At 32.3% G+C, this 20,288-nt stretch overlaps 1 protein-coding gene across 1 annotated transcript in view; it reads right to left on the minus strand.

The window, feature by feature from the left end:
- The window catches only part of LOC150107417 (gamma-aminobutyric acid receptor subunit alpha-6-like), a 72,287-nt gene that overhangs the window by 12,863 nt on the left and 39,136 nt on the right, over positions 1–20,288 (minus strand). The window contains exons 5-6 of the mRNA XM_090391837.1: positions 4,781–4,863; positions 119–256 (exon numbers count right to left, since the gene is read on the minus strand). Of these exons, the coding sequence (XP_090247963.1) occupies positions 119–256; positions 4,781–4,863 (221 nt within the window). The remainder of the gene's footprint in view (positions 1–118; positions 257–4,780; positions 4,864–20,288) is intronic.

Below are 20,288 nucleotides of genomic sequence, written 5' to 3' on the forward strand. Positions count from 1 at the left end.
CACACACACACACACACAGTCTTTCAGAAGCATCAAAGACCGAAAATAATTGCGTGCTGACAAGTATAGCGATCTCGTGGCAGTAGCCATTATGATAAAACAAAGAATGTTGACAAACCTCCTCCGGGCCCTGTAGCAGTGAAGTTGGCGGTGGAGATGTTAAGGAAGTCGTACTGGGATAAGGCGACATCTTTAGCCATTGACACTGGATTCGATCCCTTCCATTTGTACACCAAATCCTGGGATGAGTAAGCGACTGAAAATAGAAAAAGAGGAAGGTTTGTGTTAGTTTGGGAGGATTTAGTAACAATGTCTACATTATTCGCTTGATTCTACAGATTCAATAGGGAAATATGATGAAAACGATAAATGGAGAGGATGGAAGAAATAGGAGAAATATTTCCTGTGAGAATACACAGAGAAAAAAAAGAAAGCGAGAGAGAGAGAGAGAGAGAGAGAGAGAGAGAGAGAGAGAGAGAGAGAGAGAGAGGTAAAACAATAGAAAAACTCTCTTTCTTTTCTGTTTTGTATCATTTTTGTAGCATCTTGTAGCTTGTTCGCTAAGGATTACTTTTGATGTTGTGTGATGAACTTGATCCATGACGCTAATTTGTATGGCCAATTTTTACAAGAACAAAGTCCTCTTCTGTAGAACAGACCCGCCCTTATTATGTCTTGATTAATCTGATGGACTACTTGGCTATGATGGTGCCCTGATCTTGCTTGATGATACCAATTTTTACTGACCTTATAATAAAACTCGGTTTAAGTAGCAAAAATCTCTGAAGAAATATTTCTGACGATGTCACTTAACTGGTCTTAACAATACCAGATTAGTCAATCGAAAGCACACACTTTTTTCCTCAGGTATTTGCAAAAATATTTAAAATACAACCAAACTTCATTGTTCAAGAGCGATTATTATTTCGATATTGTTTAATTTTTTTACGCATGATCAGTAATTAGTCGTTTTATCTATCTGCAAATCGTTAGCCGTTGGAGCTTTAGTTTTCATTTCCTGAACCAACATTACAGTATATAATAATCACTTAGTCTAAAATCGATAAAAAAAGAAATAAACCAATCAACAATGCTTTGTCATAAAAGAAAGAGCAAGACAAGAATGAAGACTGGAACATGAGATAACAATTAACTAGCGATTGTCTTAAACAATGACTTCGAGTGTGACGTAAAAGACGAATTGGCTTTGTAGGATGAGGCATGATGAGTGGGTTTCTCTTAGAGTTGACTGTTTGAATAATTCATTAGCCGATCCCAGTTCTTTCTAGCGCCAATATGCCCCCTATTCAGACAACGGTCGTGTAAGATAAATCACACAACAGCATGTCACCGCAGAGAAGGAGTGGTTTACCTTAGAGCAGTGGAGACCTCACGCAAATCCGCCATCAATACCAGACTTATTTTCAAAAAAAAAAAAAAAATCTAATCTCTCATTCTGCTTTGGCCAGCGATAAGAATATGCCAGTTTTACCGATGCACTGGTGCAAGGCAAAAGAACACGAAAGATAAGGGTTGTGGAAGGAGAGGTGGGGGGGAGGAGAGTAAAAGTACATGGGAAGGGTACCTTAAGAAGTTCGTAAGATATTTGCGCAACGGACTGATTCCCTTGAATAAAAACATCAAACTGGGAATGACATTAGCAACATTCATTTCCTGAACAGAAAAGTAATTAACAAGGGCATCAGGCATTCACGGAGACTTCCGGAGAATTTCGTTAACACAGAAACAACGTGGGATTTTTAATATCTCTCTCTGGATTACTAATCAGTGGAATTTACTGTCAGCACAAAGACACTGAGGGAAACACATTTTTTTTTTTTTTTTGCTCGGATTCTACAAAAAAAGTTTATTTTTTTCACTTACGACTTCTCTCTCTCTCTCTCTCTCTCTCATAAATCACGAAAGGGATTAAAATGTGAATAACATTTTTTTGATTATTAAAAAACCTCCAGGTTCTATATTTTATAGTACCAAAAAAGATTAAAAAGAATTAATAAATAAAAAATCATTAAATGTTTAAACATCTTCGTGGGCCACTCTGTAGGTAATCAACATCATAATCGTAGTGATGATATCAATCATTTCGAAATGATATTAAATACGAATTCGGACCTAATACATCGCTCTTTTTTATGTTTGTAAGGATAAGATCAGAAAGAAAATAATTTTTATAAAAAGGTCAAAAGTGAAGAGGAAGCGTTTATAGAACTAAAACAATTTTACATTCATAACGGATTTGTAGAGCCTCCGTAGCTTAGTTAGTATAGACGAAGCGCTTGGGTGGGAAAGACCTGGGTTCAATCCCCATTTATAACATGTGGAACTTCATGTGGTCTCTTTCGACTAAAGGTGAGTTGGCCGGTTTTATACGTAGGTGGAGCGTTTATTTCAACCGGTAATTGTGGTTTCTTAATCTCTCAAAACAGGCAAACCGGTCCAGTGAACACACACGGCCACAGTCATAAATACTTATGGCAAGGAAGGCAACGGGAAACCACCTTGCGTCATATCTCCCTAATAATCAGTTGCAACCTTTTTAAAGAGAGGAGGCTACAAGATTAAGAAGGGATTTGTGAGATATTTCTTGAAACAGTTAATTTTTGCAAATCGACGGAGTTTTCTCAGTTCAGTATAAATATGATCTTCATTTTCTGTTTCAATTTAAAACATAAAAAACAACGATGAAAAAAATTTTTTTTCAGTTGTTTTGTTAATATCCGTGTTGCTTTTATTCTGCACAATAAAGAAAAGGCTCATAGTAAACAGAATCATAAACTGCAACTTATTTTTTCGTTATGTTAGCACGCAAACAGTTAACCGTTTTTACTTTCCGTGAAAACTGACAATCGAATATATTTAGCAGTAGTATTTACTCTTAATATCAACTTGCTCATTTAAAGAAGAAAGACCAAAACTTCCGAATAGATTTGAATGTACGTAATGGACTGGTATTCCCAAACGAATGGAAATGCAATGGGTATTATCACAACGCTTAGTCATTCACTAAATGGCAATGCATTTTATATAATGGGGTTATTTTGCATCTTTGAGAAATTTAAAGCAAAAAGGAAACAGCGCATTCGACACTTTTAACTTCATCGGTAGTTTTCTATTTACTTTAAAAGTCCTTCCGGTTACCATTTGGATGAAATTGAATTACTGAAGAACGTTACGAACAATGAGGATAAAGTAAAAACGGTGTTGCTTCGTTTGTAAAAGACTTCGTATTAGTTTCAAGATGATATTACGACTATACGCCAGAATGGAAACGATAGATTTTTTTCTGTAAATGCATTCTCAGATGACAATAATTCTTAGTACTTAGATTTCTGTTATCTTTTATTTAAACTTTCCCAGTATTCCTAATATTAAGAATAAAATAGTAACTCAACATTATGAGAAAGTATTCGATACTTTAGTGGAAAGTACAGTATCGCATTAGCGAAAACGTAATCGTTGCTTTAACAGAAAATATCAAGTAGCAAAAAAGTATTCGATACATTAGCAGAATCAATCACATTAGCAGAAATTATAGAATACTTCAGTCGTTTGGTGTTGGTTTAAAACCTTCAGTAGGTGGATTTATTGGGTGGAATTAAGGGGGAATTCTTAGCCGAGCTAAGGATTATATAGTCCTGGAAAAAATATCTCAAAGACTAAAGACGGAACTTTCTTTCAAATCACTTCAAGTCTTTAATAAGCAAGGATGGTGGTGATCTCACGTTTTGCAATGACAGAGAACATTCAGAAATATCCATGTCCATTCTGCAATTTGAATCCCCAGTATGTTGGATGCTGAGCAAAAGCACTATTCACTAAATAGACCAGCTGAGGAGAATTTCCACTTTAATATCCTAAATTTCCTTCGATATCACCATTTTCAATAATATCATAACTTTTCATTTTGCTATCATAATTATGTGAAATCATTTTTTTTTCTGTTTCTAAATCTATAATTCCTGTTGGATGTAACATTTGCGACTTATGCGTTTAATAATAGCAGAAGATAAAGAATTAGTTCTAACGCCTCAAAAGAGGTGATTACAAAAGAATGGACTATTCAATACAGATTCCTCGATTAACGCGATATCGCGCAAAGCGATGAATCGTGCGGTTTTGGGAATTGGCTATTATTTCAGTTAACACAATTAAAAAAAAAAAGAAACAGAACCGCCCCAGTTATCAACTCAGATGCTAAACAACATAAACAAAAAAGTTTGGATTTTATACAAGTCTCATATGGAGCTTGCTATGCTGATGTTTTATTTTAATCATTTCGTAATAATACTGAGAAAAACGGAAAATCACCAATTTTAAAGAGTTTGCCTATTGAAATGCTTTCTTTTCTTTTTCTCTCTCACACATCTTTTCCTTTTACGCCTTATATGTTCAGTTAATGCTACAGTAATATATTACCTTATTTACCTTATTTACTATTGTTAGATTATATTGATGTACTTCCATTTATTGATTCTAAATAAATGAAAAACCATTTTAGTTTCTTACTCTTGGCCAAACTAAGTCTTTTTTGTTTCTTTTTTTTCCCATTTTTTTTTTTTTTTGAGAATTCTTTCTTTTAGCGATGAGTTCGTTCCGTTATAAACATTGCTGCAGGCCTATGAAATTGCCTAAAAAAAACTTCCATAGCGGTCATTAAATTCTCCATTTCGCGATCCCATGTACTATTTTTAAATCGAATTTCTAATTTAATCTTAATGTAATGTATAATTTTATTAAACACACATAAATATAGACTTACAGCTTCCAATTTCCAATGGACATGCTTGAGTGTCTAGTGGATACTTCCGGAGATGCATAGGACAGTTGGCTTTGATGGTCAGTCTACGCCCAACAAAAAGCAAAATAATCAGAATATCATTTAATATATCATTGCACAATCAGTTTAAAAGTCATAACAATTACGTATACAAGTAAGATGGCAATTAAACAAATATATTAAAGAAACAATCTCGTTCTACTGGTTCTTCTATTACTCATATACTACCGCAGCGAGAGCTACAAAACACGGGGTCTTAAATCTTGAATTCTTAATATAGACGATGAATATTCTGAGTTTATAACATGCGTGAAAATTCTCGGTTAACCTCGGTAAATGTATGCTACGTTTTGGATATGTCTGAAAAATTAAATTAATAAAGGCCTATCAAATATCTGCAAGCAAAGGTCCTGAGTTAATCTTTATAATGGCAGGACTGATTTCTTCAATATGAGTTTGTTTAGAATTTATTATATTTTGAAAGGACATATATTCTGGTGACCCATTAAAATTTCTAATTTATTTACGCTTCATAGTTCAACGATTTAATTATCAAACTAAGCTCTCAGCAAAAGCCTATTGCAAAAAAAGCTCTTTTGTACGATCCCAGATATGCGTTTGCTTCATTTCCATATTAAGTGATCTGAGTAGGTACCGTAGCTCTCTGAAATAAAAAAGTCGTTTTAATACCGTACATCTACTTTCTGTCGTTTGTTTCCTGATATTTACCTCTTTATTCTGCATATTCCTTTCTATATCAATCCGAAAATGACTTTTATTGAGATCAATAGCGTTACGAAGTGTTTTTTCCCGTTAAAGATGAAGCGTCCAGCTCTGGCACCCATATTTTTTTGATAATCATCTGATTTTTTTTAAAATTGGAAATAAACTAATTAAATCTAAATATGATAAGCATATTTTACATGAAAATTTTCCATTTATTTAAAATAATTCCTAAATCTTCAAAAAATATAAGGACACCATCTTTAATATTCTATTTCATTTTATAAATTTAATTTCTTTATTTTTTTATGATTTATAAAGAATAGAGAAAAATTACTATCTGAATAATATAAAGGGTAATCATTCAACTTTAATGAACACATTTTTGGTTATTCTGACAGACATTAATGGAAATCACAAAAATGTCCAAATACAGAATCTCTTGGCTCTTTATCACAGAACATCGGTATTAGCTAATTAAACGGCATACTTATTGTTTAATTCTAACAATGTGCAAGTAAAATTGCAATCACAACAAAATTATCGTTTAATTCTAACGGTGGAATGGCTGGTATTGTGCTACGTGAAATGGTAATAATGCAGTTTTCTATTACTTTCAAGTACAGTAATGAGTGCATTCATTGCTCGTTGGCGCCTCTAATTACACAGCTACAAGTAAGAGTTTCTAGGAAAACTATGAATCTAATTAAATACGAACATATGACTTATGGCTGCTGCAAAGGATAAACCACTAGAGAGAGAGAGAGAGAGAGAGAGAGAGAGAGAGAGAGAGAGAGAGAGAGAGAGAGAGAGAGAGAGAGAGAGAGAGAGAGCTGTTTTAGAAATATTTAATTTTAAAAAATTGCAATATTGTTCATGGCAAAATGTAAATAAGGACATAGAGCTGAAATATAAACCATGATTATCCCAGTTTCATTTCACATATGATTTTACCCTCACTAATTTATTCCAGCCTAGTTTGAATAAATTGTTAAGCTACATATAGATGGCTAAGGGGAAAAATCCCAAATCAAATATTTCTTGTGTGTTTATAAAGCGAGGTCATTGCTCTGCAGTTTGAGAGAGAAGACGATGAAGTTTGCCTTATTACCGCTCACCAAACAAGAAGTGAATTATGGAAGTGTAGTGTGGATCTATAACTGTAGCAAGAGAACAATTAAACACACAAAGTCGATCTTTGAACGTAATATATTCGAAATTAATTACTTAGATGCGGAATTTAATGATTGACTGACTGACAGAATATAGTTATATAGTAGCATCTGGAATTTATGTCATGTGCATGGTAGTATATGAAGCAAATGCATCAGATAAGTTCAAATTATAGAGTTATATACAGTCAAAACGCCAATATTGATAGGATAGCGACACTTCATACATTATTTCAAAATGAACTAGCTTTTTTTTTTAAACATGAGAAAGAGAACAAAATGTGACTGCAGGAATTTATTATTATTATTATTATTAATATTATTACACATGATTACATATACTATTTATACATATAACAAACCTCCCTCTCAAACACCATTACAAGTACAAACACGCCATATCCAAATCCCCCCCCCCTTTGCAAAAAAAAAGTTAAACCGTGCGCAAGTAGTGGTAGTGGCAAAAAAAAAAAGCTAATGGTTGAGGGGTTGGATTATAAAATACAAGTTATTATAGGTATTATTTCTGGGAAAATTCCCATGTTACTCCTCTAAGTAAACTATTATTTTTATGGCTATGTAACCTACCTTAGTTTCGGAGTGTCCTTTGGGGCACTCCTAAACGAATAAGTATTATTATCGCTTTGAAAATAGTATTCTGAAAAGGTGAAGTGAAATGAATTCAGTATTCCTATTACATGTTAACAGAAAAGAAACTGACAATATAAATTTTAAATTAAAATAAAATAAACTGTAAATTGAAATTAAAAAAATATTAACATTACTGATTCAAAAAAACCCAAAAAGCAATTAAAAAAACAGCAACGTTAAATGTATTCATTCAGCAATCCCTACTGATAACAAAAACGAAACTATAAATATAATTTGTGAATTAAAATGAACTGCAGATTGAAATATAAATGCGGAAAAATTAGCTATATGTATATAAAATTATTCCACAACGAATATCGTTATTTATCAGGAAAATTATCGCTCTCTTAACACATTAAACGAGTCACTGTAAATGTGTACGTGAAAAACAAAATTGTAAAATACATTGTCGGTGTTATCATTTATGTATTTAAATAAGATATTTATTTAAAAATAATTTTAATTATTGTGAATATTTATACTGAATATAATACTTCAATTATATATTTGCACATGTTCTGTATATGTGTGAAGAGGATAATAAACTTTGTCAAAAATTTATTATTATACTCCGCATCAAGGCAGCAGTACTCTTTCAAGTATTCCTTCAAACATAAAGTAAAAAACAAATTAAAAAAAATTAAAAAGCACTCATATTTCGCGGTATATGCCAATCAGTACCATCTAACCAAATTAGAAAAAAATACACATCGGAAAATTGGTTCATTAGTGCTTTGGAGATGTCATAAGCCTTACCAGTAACTATTTATGGCTATACAGACAATCATGAGCATTAAAACGAAACAATACGTAATGTTAATAAAGAATTACTTCAACAACACCGTTCGTAATAACCGAGACACATTTTGCATAATACTCATTCCACAACTTTTTACATCCTTAGACCCTTCATAAGCTCATACGGTTCTGCAAAACTTAGCGTGAATATGAAATCACATCTCATACCCAGGCCACTCAACAACCTACAGCAAAATTTAAAACGCATAGACAATTACAGAACATTGAAACACGAACTGTAGAAGTTATACCCACACGGTTAATATAACATTAACACCTATATACACTTCGCAAATCCCAGAACTACAGAATCCAACAGTATCAAACAACATAAATAGTGATACTGATCTAATCGTACGAAGTATATATAAATATTCTGTATGATAAAGGTTTTATTGTCAAAGGTTAGTTGCATTAGTGGCAGACTATTGATAACAGACATTTATTATTATTTCTCATACATTTTTTACAAGCAGTCTGTTCGAAGAAATACCTGTCAAAAGAACTGCATGAATAATTTTAATGTGAATCCCCCCCCCCCCCATCCACGTACATACATTTGAACGGTTGAAACTATATTATATTAATTTCGTGTTGGCCGGTGATTAAAAAGCAAGGATAATTTTTTTTTTTTGGACTGTCATTCTCATTCTGCACAGTGTGAGGAAAACTGCTATAGAGAACAACAATACACAGAATAAAAAAAGGAGAACGTGAAATTGGTTCCGAATCAGGCGTTTGAATAGATTTTGATTAGAAGATGCACGCGTTTTTATATATTGAAAAGGTGGTAGAGAAATAGTTAAAGCTAGTTCAGCAGAAGATCTTCTTGAATATGTATGGGGAAAGAAATAAGACAGAAATAAAAATATATATTTTTATTTCTGTCTTATTCCTTTATATGACACATCTTTTAATCCTTTATATGACAATCACCTTTTCACGGACATAAAACAATCTTTCCTCTTCTAGAATTTCAAGGGTGTTTTTGGTGCGTATCACAATGTGATGACAGCAGGTCAGTTATATGTAAGGTAGAACGGGTAGGCAAAAGAATAGAATACTAGTAGTAAAATCTAAAACATAAACCGTAAGATTTATTTTTTAGCCTTCCATGTACTTTTCTATTGATGACCTCATCGCATGCTTTGGAGTAGTAAATATTACAAAGCAAGACACGAGTTTCTCCAAACATGTCTTTGTTAGAGCAGTGCTGGTATATAGGAGCGGAGGAATGTTAGTATATTTAGAATTCTTCTGCTTTTTTTCTAATGGATCATCAGATGCATAAGACGTGCAACTGGATGTCATTAGAATTGTGAATGCGAGAATACAAAATAATTATCATATTTATCGAAAGAAAAGAAAATATTGATTTATATTTATTTAGAAAGAGAATGTAAAAGCGTGGTGGACAATCATATCATCTAAACGATAATAACACCCTCAAAATGATGCATTGTCATTCTATGATTATCTGCAGTTTTTACACCCCACTTTCTTCATTCTTGCATAGGCTACTTGTGATAATTTTTTTGCTGCCAAATAAAATGAATAGATGTAATGAATGAGTTAATCTTAATGACCTCAACCAACAGATAACATGAACTGGATATTAGTAGAGACTAAATGAAACACATTGAACCAGTTGAATTGTATTTTATTTGAATTCCGCTTGCGAACTTGAAATAACTTACATTTGGCAGCATGTAGCTCTGAAAAATCACACATATTTATTTTTCGTTCAAGTCACTAAATGACTAAAGATTAATTTTAAATTTTAATAAAAAAAAATAAAAATGATATTCTATAGTTAGATAATAAATTATGAGATTGACTGATTTTCCCTTTCAGTCGTTTCCGAAGTAGGTGCCTTTGTAGGCTTTACCCACAAAGTATTCCTGGTGAGTTTTTTTACAGTGTAGTTCACCAGTGCTCTCCCCCCCCCGCATTTTATCCGAGGGATAAAATGCGGGGGGGGGGGAGAGCACTGGTGGGGAGAGCACTCGGGACCGGCATATGTCTGGGACATATTCATGACTGTAATCCATGTATGTTCACGAGGCCGTTTTCTCTGTTCTGGGGGGGGGGGGCGAAAAACACAAGTACCCGGGTGGTAAAAACCCTATATCCGTATGAGAGAGACCGGCTAACTCACCTTTAGTTGAAAAGGTGAGTTAGCCGGTTCCTGATAAAGGTTCCTCATATCTTGGACGTGAATCGAACCCAGGTCTTTCCAACCAAAGGGCTTCGTCTATACTGACTGAGCTACGGAGGCTCCTAATTTATGAGAAATAGAGTAAACTGCAGGGTGGACTGGCTCTCTAGGTCCTTCTGTTAAACAAGTATAGAAATAATTCGACACAATCATAAATAAAAAAACTCATATTTTCTAATCAAATTATTTGTATAGCAATATCATTATCCTAATGTTTAGATCCATGTATCAACACGTGTCTTATTGGAATCATTTCCAACCGCATGCAAGTTATTTTGCACTCCTTTTTAATGTCTATTCTTTCATTATTAATTTCATTTATAATTCGTGTCTTCTAGTTCAAATGTAATTCCATAACTATTCTGAGGTATTCTGTATCAGTTAGACTGTCTTTTAATATCTCTTTTTATTTTTCATGGCTAACTGTGTCAAATGCTTTTTGACATATATATATAACTAATATATATATATATATATATATATATATATATATATATATATATATATATATATATATATATATATATATATATATATATATATATATATATATATATATATACAGTATATATTAGTTATATTTATAATTAGTTCATTAAGCGTATGAGAATTGTTAATATTAACGTCATTCAGGTGCAAAGTATACATTTCTGATGTATAGTTTTTGATGTTTTGAGTCTTTAGTTCAAAACTTCTTGAAGACTTTTTCTTTCATTATAATTAGATTTTTATTTTATTTGGCAACAATTAGAAATAGTTCTATTAATATATTTTCCTTGTTTGGCATAACTGAGTCGTTTAAGTAAATAGCTAAACACAAATAATTTTCTTTGCAATAATGCGGCAATAATTTGTTTAGATTCAACTGTTTCGGAAAATTAAAGATATCGCTAAATAAAATAGTGCTATTTCCAAACAGACCACTTTCTTTAAGGAATGTCTGAAATCGTTTCTTTATTTGTTGGCACGTACAGTTAGCACGTAGAATTTGTTGACTATTTAGATTTATTTGAACTCATTATAAGGTGTAATAGAATAAATACAGCACGCGTAGAAGAACATAAGAAATATGTTGTGCCGCCATAAGTATGGCTAGTTGGGTCTAGCTGATCATGCCTCGGATACTTTGTACAGAATCAAATGGAGGGAAAACTATTATGCTTCATCACAAAGAATTTGAAAGACTTTTTAAGAATCAGTAGTGGATTTCAAACACCAACCTAATCTTAATAAACGTCGACCCTGAAAGGACCTTAGACATTCAGTCTAATTTTTCCCACTTATTGTTTTGTGTGTTTTTCATTTTTAATATTCTTCCCTGACGATGTCCCAGTGATTGAGACAAAATATAGGATTGACCGAACGTATTTTTAATTATTTAGATGCGCTGTATTTATTCCATTAAACCTTATAATGAGATGTAGAATTTGTGTTGCCAATTTCCTCATTAAAAAGAAAAAAATAGAGCCTCCATAGTTCAGTCAGTATAGACGAAGCCTTTTGGTCGGAAAGACCTGGGTTCGATTCCCGTCAGTGACGCCAAGAACCTTTATCTGGTCGCTTTCGACTAAAGGTGAGTTAGCCGGTCCCATACCGAAGTAGGTTTTTTTCTTAGCCGTAAAATCGGGTTTTTCGCTGCCGAAGACAGGAAAACCGGTCCTTTGAACACACATGCATTATAGTCATGAATACATCCCAGCCATAATGCCCGACCCGATAAAATTGAGGGAGTTGAGGAAAGCAATGGTGAAATACCCTGAAACGATTAATTGGGAAAACCAGGGAAAGCAAAAAAAAAGTTAAAAAAAAACTCTTTCTGCTAACATAGACATAATTATAATCATAAATCTCTTCAGGTATTCTTGAACGAAGCATTACATTAACAATGAAATAGCACAGCGCAAACATGATGTCATATTGACTTTATGGTTATTACCTTCTATATGTGTTTACGGCAAAGCTTCAGCAACTAGCTTTGCAACAATAAACCGTTTAATGGAAACAAAACAGAACCTAACCACAGATGCATATCCTACTCCCAAATTTTATTATATTCCTTTGGATTAGAGTGCAGGTGGCATTGAGTTACTGAAATATTTAGGCGTATTTTATCACTTTACATCCTTGAAAAAAATGGAATAGCCTGACAAAGGTTTTTGTTTATTTTATTTTATTTTCATTTTATTATTTTTATTATTATTATTATTATTATTTTTTTGAAATTCAAAATCCTATTTGAGATGCTACTCAAAAGAGATTATCCAAAGAGACAACTTGTTTAACAAGTAGTCTCTTAAATAAGCATTTGTTGATATACCTTATATGTTGCCTAATGATGAATAGGATACGGCAGGTGAATCTATTATCGTGTGATCAATAAACCCACTAATTGGAAGAAAGAGAGAGGAGAATATTCCCCTATCTAACTAGTTTACTCAGTCCTAGAATAATATCTTTACTAGACGAAATCAGCTAATAATTTATAAACAAATACTCACAGTAAACTATGGGGCAGAATATATTGATATAAATTCATTAATATATTAATTCCCACAAAACATAATGATGTAATATTCCGATAAATATCAATAGAATGATGTGTGTAGATCAACAGATTATATTACAGACAATGAAGATGACCTTAAAAAGTAATTTTAGGTATTACATAAAATAGGCCAACAACAAGATTTAAATATTTCACAAAGGAAACAAAATCATGGCAGTTTAAAGGTCGAGATCTTAAACATAGAAGATAAAATAGTAGAACAGGCGACACAGTTCAATTATTCATAATAAGACATTTATAAATATACGGATAAAATAAATTTAACAAAGTATATAGAATAATTAAAAGGACACTGAATAACATAAAAAATATACTAGAAGAAATCCAACTGAAATTTCATAAATCAACTCCAATGTGTGGTCTAGAAATAAGGACCTCAAAAGTCTTTATTTCTAGACCACATCGGATACGAAATCAAATTCCCATCCGACCCATGATGCGAAGAACATTTATAATAGCTCTTCACCTGAAAAGACGTGACTGGGTTCATAGTTCATAAGAATGTGTGTGTGTGTGTGGGGGGGGAGAATATTTACCCTTCCCTGAAACAACTCACTCAGGTTTTTTATCCCTTAAAACAGGATGAACAGCCAAAACAGACATAACACATTGGCATCATAGTCTTGGTTGTTTCGGATGTATTTACAAATAACTACTGACAACCATCCATTCTGCCTCTTTTTGTTTCATTTTTGTTTTCATTTTCTCTCTTTCATCTTGTTAATTATTAAACTAACAATTTACTATCATTTATCCCAGCAGAGATCACTTCTTTCCCCATAAGAAACGCAGCTGTCACAAAATGAATAACATTCAAATGAAATCTTGTGCTCTGATATAGACAATTATTAAGAACTGACGAGGATGGTCTGAAAGGTTCTCGGCCTTACAATAAAAAAAAAACGAATTTATAATTTCAAAATTATTTTTCTTTTTCAACATAATCTCCCTTAAGACTAATACATTTATTTCAGCGCCATTATCCCATCCCTGTAGTGGTTCTCAGTAAGATCTGCAAAATACCCCTCTACAGCTGCAATCACCTCTTGATTCGAAAAAAAACGCTGACCAGCGAGGAAGAGTTTTGGGAAGAGATAGAAGTCAGAGGGAGCCAAATCTAGGGAAAAGGGTGGATGTTCCAACAATTCATAGTGCAGATCCCTTTACCATTTTCCCATTGTAAAAACTCCTTTGTGGGAAGGTGCATTCTCCTGAAAAAAGATGATTTTTTTTCTTCTGCAAACCGGGTATTTTCTCACGAATGTTTTCGTCTAGTCTGCTTAAAAGATCGGAATAATATTCCCTGGTTATTGTTTTACCTTTTCACGATAATTAATAAACAAAATGCCTTTATCATCCCAAAACACCGATTCTATGACCTTTCCTGCTGAAGGAACCGACATTGTCTTCTTTGGCGCTGAACAACCCGCTTCTGTCCAATGTTTTGACTGCTGTTTGGATTCTGGTGTGTAATGGTGAATCCAAGTCTCATTCACAGTAATAAATCGACGTACAAAATTATTGTTTTATTCTTGTTAAAACGCTTCAAGAACTGTTCAGAGATTTTCATGAGAGTGTGTTTGATCTGCTGTGAGCAAGCGCGGCATCCATCTTGCGCAAAGCTTTTTAATTTGCAATTCTTCATGCAAATTTATTGCAAATATATCCTACACGTTCTTTTGAAATGCCTATAGTCTCAGAAATATCGCGCACTTTGACTCGGCGGTCATTCAGAACCATATCGTGCACTTGATCAGCGATTTCTGGTTTTGTTACACATTTTGGACGTCCTTCACGTGGATCATCTTCAAGGCTGGTACGTCCACGTTTAAACTCGGCAGCCCATTTGTTAATTGTTGAAAACGAATGAGAAGAGTGCCCATAAACTTTTATGAACTTCGAATGAATTTCGTTTGGCGTTAAACCTTCTTTTACAAAGAATTTTATAAACACGATACTCAATTTTATCCATTTCAAGGGATACAAGACAACACTTTTGCTTCAGACAGCTGTATAAAACAAACTACTTGATAGAATGACTTGCAATTTCACATGATACTTATGTCAGATGTACCAATTTAGAAAAAAAAAATCTTGCAGATAATTTTACCATCTATGGTCGAGGCCCTGAACGTTTCAGACCACCATCGTAATGCAGGTCCATGTAAACCAATGAAGGAAGAGGACATGGAATAATCTATTCCACTTAAACTTAACAGTAAATTTGGTACACATAAGATGAGAAACTAATAATAAAAATAATTATTAATAATAAGAAAATGAGAATGAGAAAACTAACAGTCGAGTATTGTTCGGCAACAGTAAATTAGTAGAAGTTAAAAGTATCAAGAATATATTGTACGATTCATATTTTTAATTATCACGTAAACGTAAGGTCGAAGTCCAGTATGTGTATTAAAGACTCAACGTTTTAAATGTTATCTTAAAAGTTGCCACTGTTCGCCATGTGTAAAGTAAATACCATAAATGGGTGATTCTGAAATTTGTTAAGCGTAATGTATTTAACCATTTTTATGTAAATAAAGATGTGAACGGATTTTAGGCTTGTGGTGTGTTAGCGTACTAAGTTGCTTAATACAAAGCAAAGAAACACATAATATTTGGTGCTGGTAATAAACTTCATCTTCAGCAAATATTGTTGAATTATTCATATTATAATCGTATATCATTGTATATGACTATAATATGAATGAATGAATGTATAGTTTGAACAGTTATAATACGATTATAATTGTATTATTATCATTTATCTTAATGGAAGGTCTTGAGCTTATTAACTGAAACCTATACCTGTTACTTGGCAAAATACGTGATGATGACATAATAGTCAATGGAAACAACTTCAAGGAATACCTGTTAGGGATGCAAATATTAAATAATTCATAGATAAAATATAATCCCTGTGATAGCGGGTAATAAATATTGAAATATACAAACTTCTATCGGAAATATTACACATGTCTAAGCTGCTGCAATATTTTATTTACTTTAGATTATGACAATTTCTCACTTTGAAGTTTTCTGTAAAGATAAGAGCAGGATACTTTTAAAACACAAACAAATTTCCGAACATTATTCAATCGTTGTGGGTTTCTTTTCTTATTTAAAACTTAATGTTATTAATTATTTAGCTATAATGATTCAGTATTATTATTTCCATGTGAATATATGATATATTTGTGCAATACATTCCAGACAGCGAATCAAGGACTCGCTTTAAAGATGCCACAATAAATAGAATAATATTTAATAACTGAAGAACACTTTATTCTTCTTTTAATTATCTCCGTTGTGTTTACAGTATTTTATTTAATCCAAATGAAGATTCCCTGAAGAATCCATTTGAAAATAACAAAAATAACTGCTTTGTAAACAAAGATTTAATCAAATATGGAAACAGATGCCCACAAGTCACACTTTGCTATGCTTTAATTAAAAACGAAATTTGTCGGATTTAAAAACGGACATCTTAGAGCATTAGGAGATTGTTTCCTCAAAATATTTAGCTCACCATCTTAATAATAATGACTAAATTACATTATTTTTAATGTAGACAGGGAGGAGCGCTATTGATCCAAGGATGATACAGAAATACCAAAGAATCTTTACAATAACAAGAGAATTTTGCAATAAAAACTGAATAATTTTGTTGTTATTCTGGGCTCGTTTAATTAAAATGAGAAAATGGGAATTAGATTTAAGCCTTATCCCATAATTGGCATTATATAAACAGAAGTATCCAAATCGCATTGCAAACAATATTTACAGGTTGAACTTCGTTCTTAAAAGTTTCTGTTTGAACTTCATTATTTCACGTAAAGAAATAGGTGGATTACTGAAAATATGGTGGATTTTCTAAGTAACCTGTTTTTTAAATTAAAGTATATATTTATTATGAATGTGTATATACCGAGAGAGAAAAAAGTTGTTCGACACTAATAAACATATATTTCCTAAAAGCAGCAAGCGATCGCATTAAACATTTTAGAAGTGGATTGTTGGTGATCATGGAGTCGCGTACACACATACAGTAGTAGAATTCTCGTAAGTAATAGCACACATTTTTATTTCCAACACCCCTTATTGTTCAATTAATTTAGTTTATTTCTTGGTTTATATCTGTCTTAATTTTATTTGAAAATAAACCCACTCAATCGCTTGGAAACATGAAAAAGAAGAGTATAAAACCGACTATAGCTAGTGTCGTGACGTCTCCTTTCTGTCGTGTTCTAATTCTATCTAGTTTCAAGTCACTTTTATGAATAATACAACTAATTACGAAATGATCACCGATCCAAAAGTAGGGAAATTTATATTTATACTGCGCCACCCTATTCTTAGATTAGTCTATATAAATAGTAGGATCAGTTCTAAATTAAGTTAACAGTCATCTCATTAGGCCGAATTATCTATTATCATTTTTACTTGGGGTTCCCGCAAGATTCGAATATTTATGAACGGTGCAATAATAAGGAATTCAGGCAAACACAATATTTAGATCAACAAAATAAAACATTTAATATATGATATGGACAACAAATACAAGAACTCTATTTTAAAATGGAACTATACAATTAACTTAACACATCTTCTTAGGTCACTGATGCTAATTCAATGTTCTAACTTTCATATACTATTCACAGTCTCAAAAACACAAATCTTCTTATCTCAAGTTAATATAACAATTTCACACTTATTCAGTCTTCACAAATCTATCAGCTCAATGTTTATATTCACAGCAGGCAATAAACTACGTAAGCTATATTCCAAGCAAATATATTCCCGGACCTTGAGCATCGGAGGTATATTACAGTTAATGCTAGAATAGAGAAACTTATACAACTACTCTTACCAGACAAATTCTTCAATACATCAAATTATTGAGAGAGCACTTATGAATTAACTTAATTAACATTAGCGGAACACACATAACAAATATTCTCCATAGTTTAAACTGTATTACTGTAAGTCGCACTTCACTATTCCAAACAACAGTAATTAGGTACTAATATCTTTTCCTGTTCACTCTTCTCCAAGTAACCAATATAACCTTTTTCCTAGGGCAACATAGAATTTAATCGTAATCCAGATTAACTAGAACTAATCAGAATTTTCGCATTGACTGTCCAGTTTCCTTTTATCTGATTACGGCATCAACCTTTCTTCATAACAACAGCAGATTTCGCTTATAACATTAAACTTTATGTTTCACTACTTATAGGTTCACTTTCGAACACTATACTCATAAATCTCTGCCCTGAGGATTATATAATCTTGGATCCGCAAAACTCTCTCCTCACTCCTTAATAATAATTCTTCTCTATCTCTTCTTTCTATGACCTTCCCTCTTCTCTATATATCTCTCTATATGACCTTCCCTCCCACCTTATGTTCGAACGCCACGCTCTACTCCACTCGTGGTTGTTTACGCGTGCGTCTCCATGACAACAGACTGCACGTAAACATTTCGCTAATCTAATGTATGGTCTAATATTATTCATGAGTGATTACATAACATTAAATACTTTACAAAATAAAACAACAGAATATTTAAGCTACTTCTTTAACTTTTTGATTACGTATACAGTTAAATATAAATTAACACTTTACGTTACACCATATATATTTAGTTACACAAAATTCTAAACATATTATTATTTTATAAGTTAATAGCAGGTCAGATTTTGAGTAAATATTTAATTAGTAATTCTTAATTAAGGAATAATAAACAATTTTATATAAACCATGATTAATATTTAATAAGCCATGTTAAATGTGAATGAAAAATAATAAATTACATAACATAGCTTCATTCACAATTTAACCCCTTATTGTTCAATTAATTTAGTTTATTTCTTGGTTTATATCTGTCTTAATTTTATTTGAAAATAAACCCACTCAATCGCTTGGAAACATGAAAAAGAAGAGTATAAAACCGACTATAGCTAGTAACTTTTTTTTTTTTTACAATTACAGAATTTCTTATAAATAAAAAATATTTTAAATAAATATGTGTTTGTTTTCTTTTCTTATATTTTATTTATAAATAAATGTTTGTTATGCTTCTCAATGTCGAGAGGTCAAATTGAATGAAAAAGTTAGCACCCTCCTATATTTAACTGTTGTAATAAGTGTTGCAATAAGTGCAGATTGCTTACAATACTGTAAATGTGTCTATTTCGTAACGCTTAAGCATATTGCAGGAAAACTACATTTAAAGGGTGTGCTTAATTGATAGTCGTACAATTGTTACAGCTAAAGTGCATTTTAAAAATTCAGTTAGTATATTGTGATATATTAAATTTTAAAATTTAAATATTAAGTTTTCAACCCATTTCAGCCTTTTTTTAAAATGGTTTTTTAAAATCAAGTAGTTTTGATGCAATTAAATAACTGTATAAGAATGATTTGTTTTTAAATAATCAATATTAAAGTACTCATGTCGCACAAAGTAGTCGCTAAAAGTAATTTTAGAGTATTTTTACGCCAGCCTAGTTGGCGGGGTGGATAGCGTATCAACTTTTCATTCGACAGACTGTGGGTATGAATCCTCCACTTGGAATGGAGTTTGTGATTGTCTTTAGGTCATGATCATCATTATCATCATCATCAACTTCCTGACATATACCCTCAGGGGGTGTACAGGATATGATAGTACTACATGAGAAATTTACATCATTACTAACTTCCTATCTACAATTTTCCTCCAAATCAGTCTGTTACCTGTCAAGACTACAGCATTATCAGATCTTATACTTCTATCTTCTGAGGCATTTTTACTGTATCAATCCATCTATATCTTGGTCTTTCTCTGGATGATTTTCCTGCCAACCTGGCAGAGAACACTTGTTTTGCAATAAAAAATCCTTAGCACAATCATAGTACTAATGTACTACAGGTTTGCAATCTTTATGGGACAAAATTATTCGTTTATATGTTACACTTGTGCGCGTGTGTTAGGTGCAGCATTTACAAGAAATTCGTGTGAAAGCCGTGGTCATATTTTGCTTGATACGGAAAGTGAGGGATTATATGGATTTAGAACAAACAATGGAAGTGAATTGTACCTTTGGAACTCTCTGCATATGTTGAATGTTCTATGCAAGTTTTGAGTACTATTCTTCTCCATTAAAATGCAGTCACTGGCTAAGTGCAATGCAAATAGCAGTTTGTTTTTATTACTAGTATTGGATTGGCTATTTAACTCATTTTAAATTTACTGTCGTTCTGATACTCTATCTGATGCTGGGATTGTAATGAGCATAAAAGAATTCGGATTGTACTCTAGTATCGGACAGTGGTCACAATAATCATCTTCTCTTTAAAATAGCGATGCCAATT

The sequence above is a fragment of the Typopeltis vanoorti genome, chromosome 4, assembly GCF_054136105.1.
Source record: "Typopeltis vanoorti isolate ZY-2024b chromosome 4, IOZ_Tvanoo_1.0, whole genome shotgun sequence".
Taxonomy (NCBI): domain Eukaryota; kingdom Metazoa; phylum Arthropoda; class Arachnida; order Uropygi; family Thelyphonidae; genus Typopeltis; species Typopeltis vanoorti.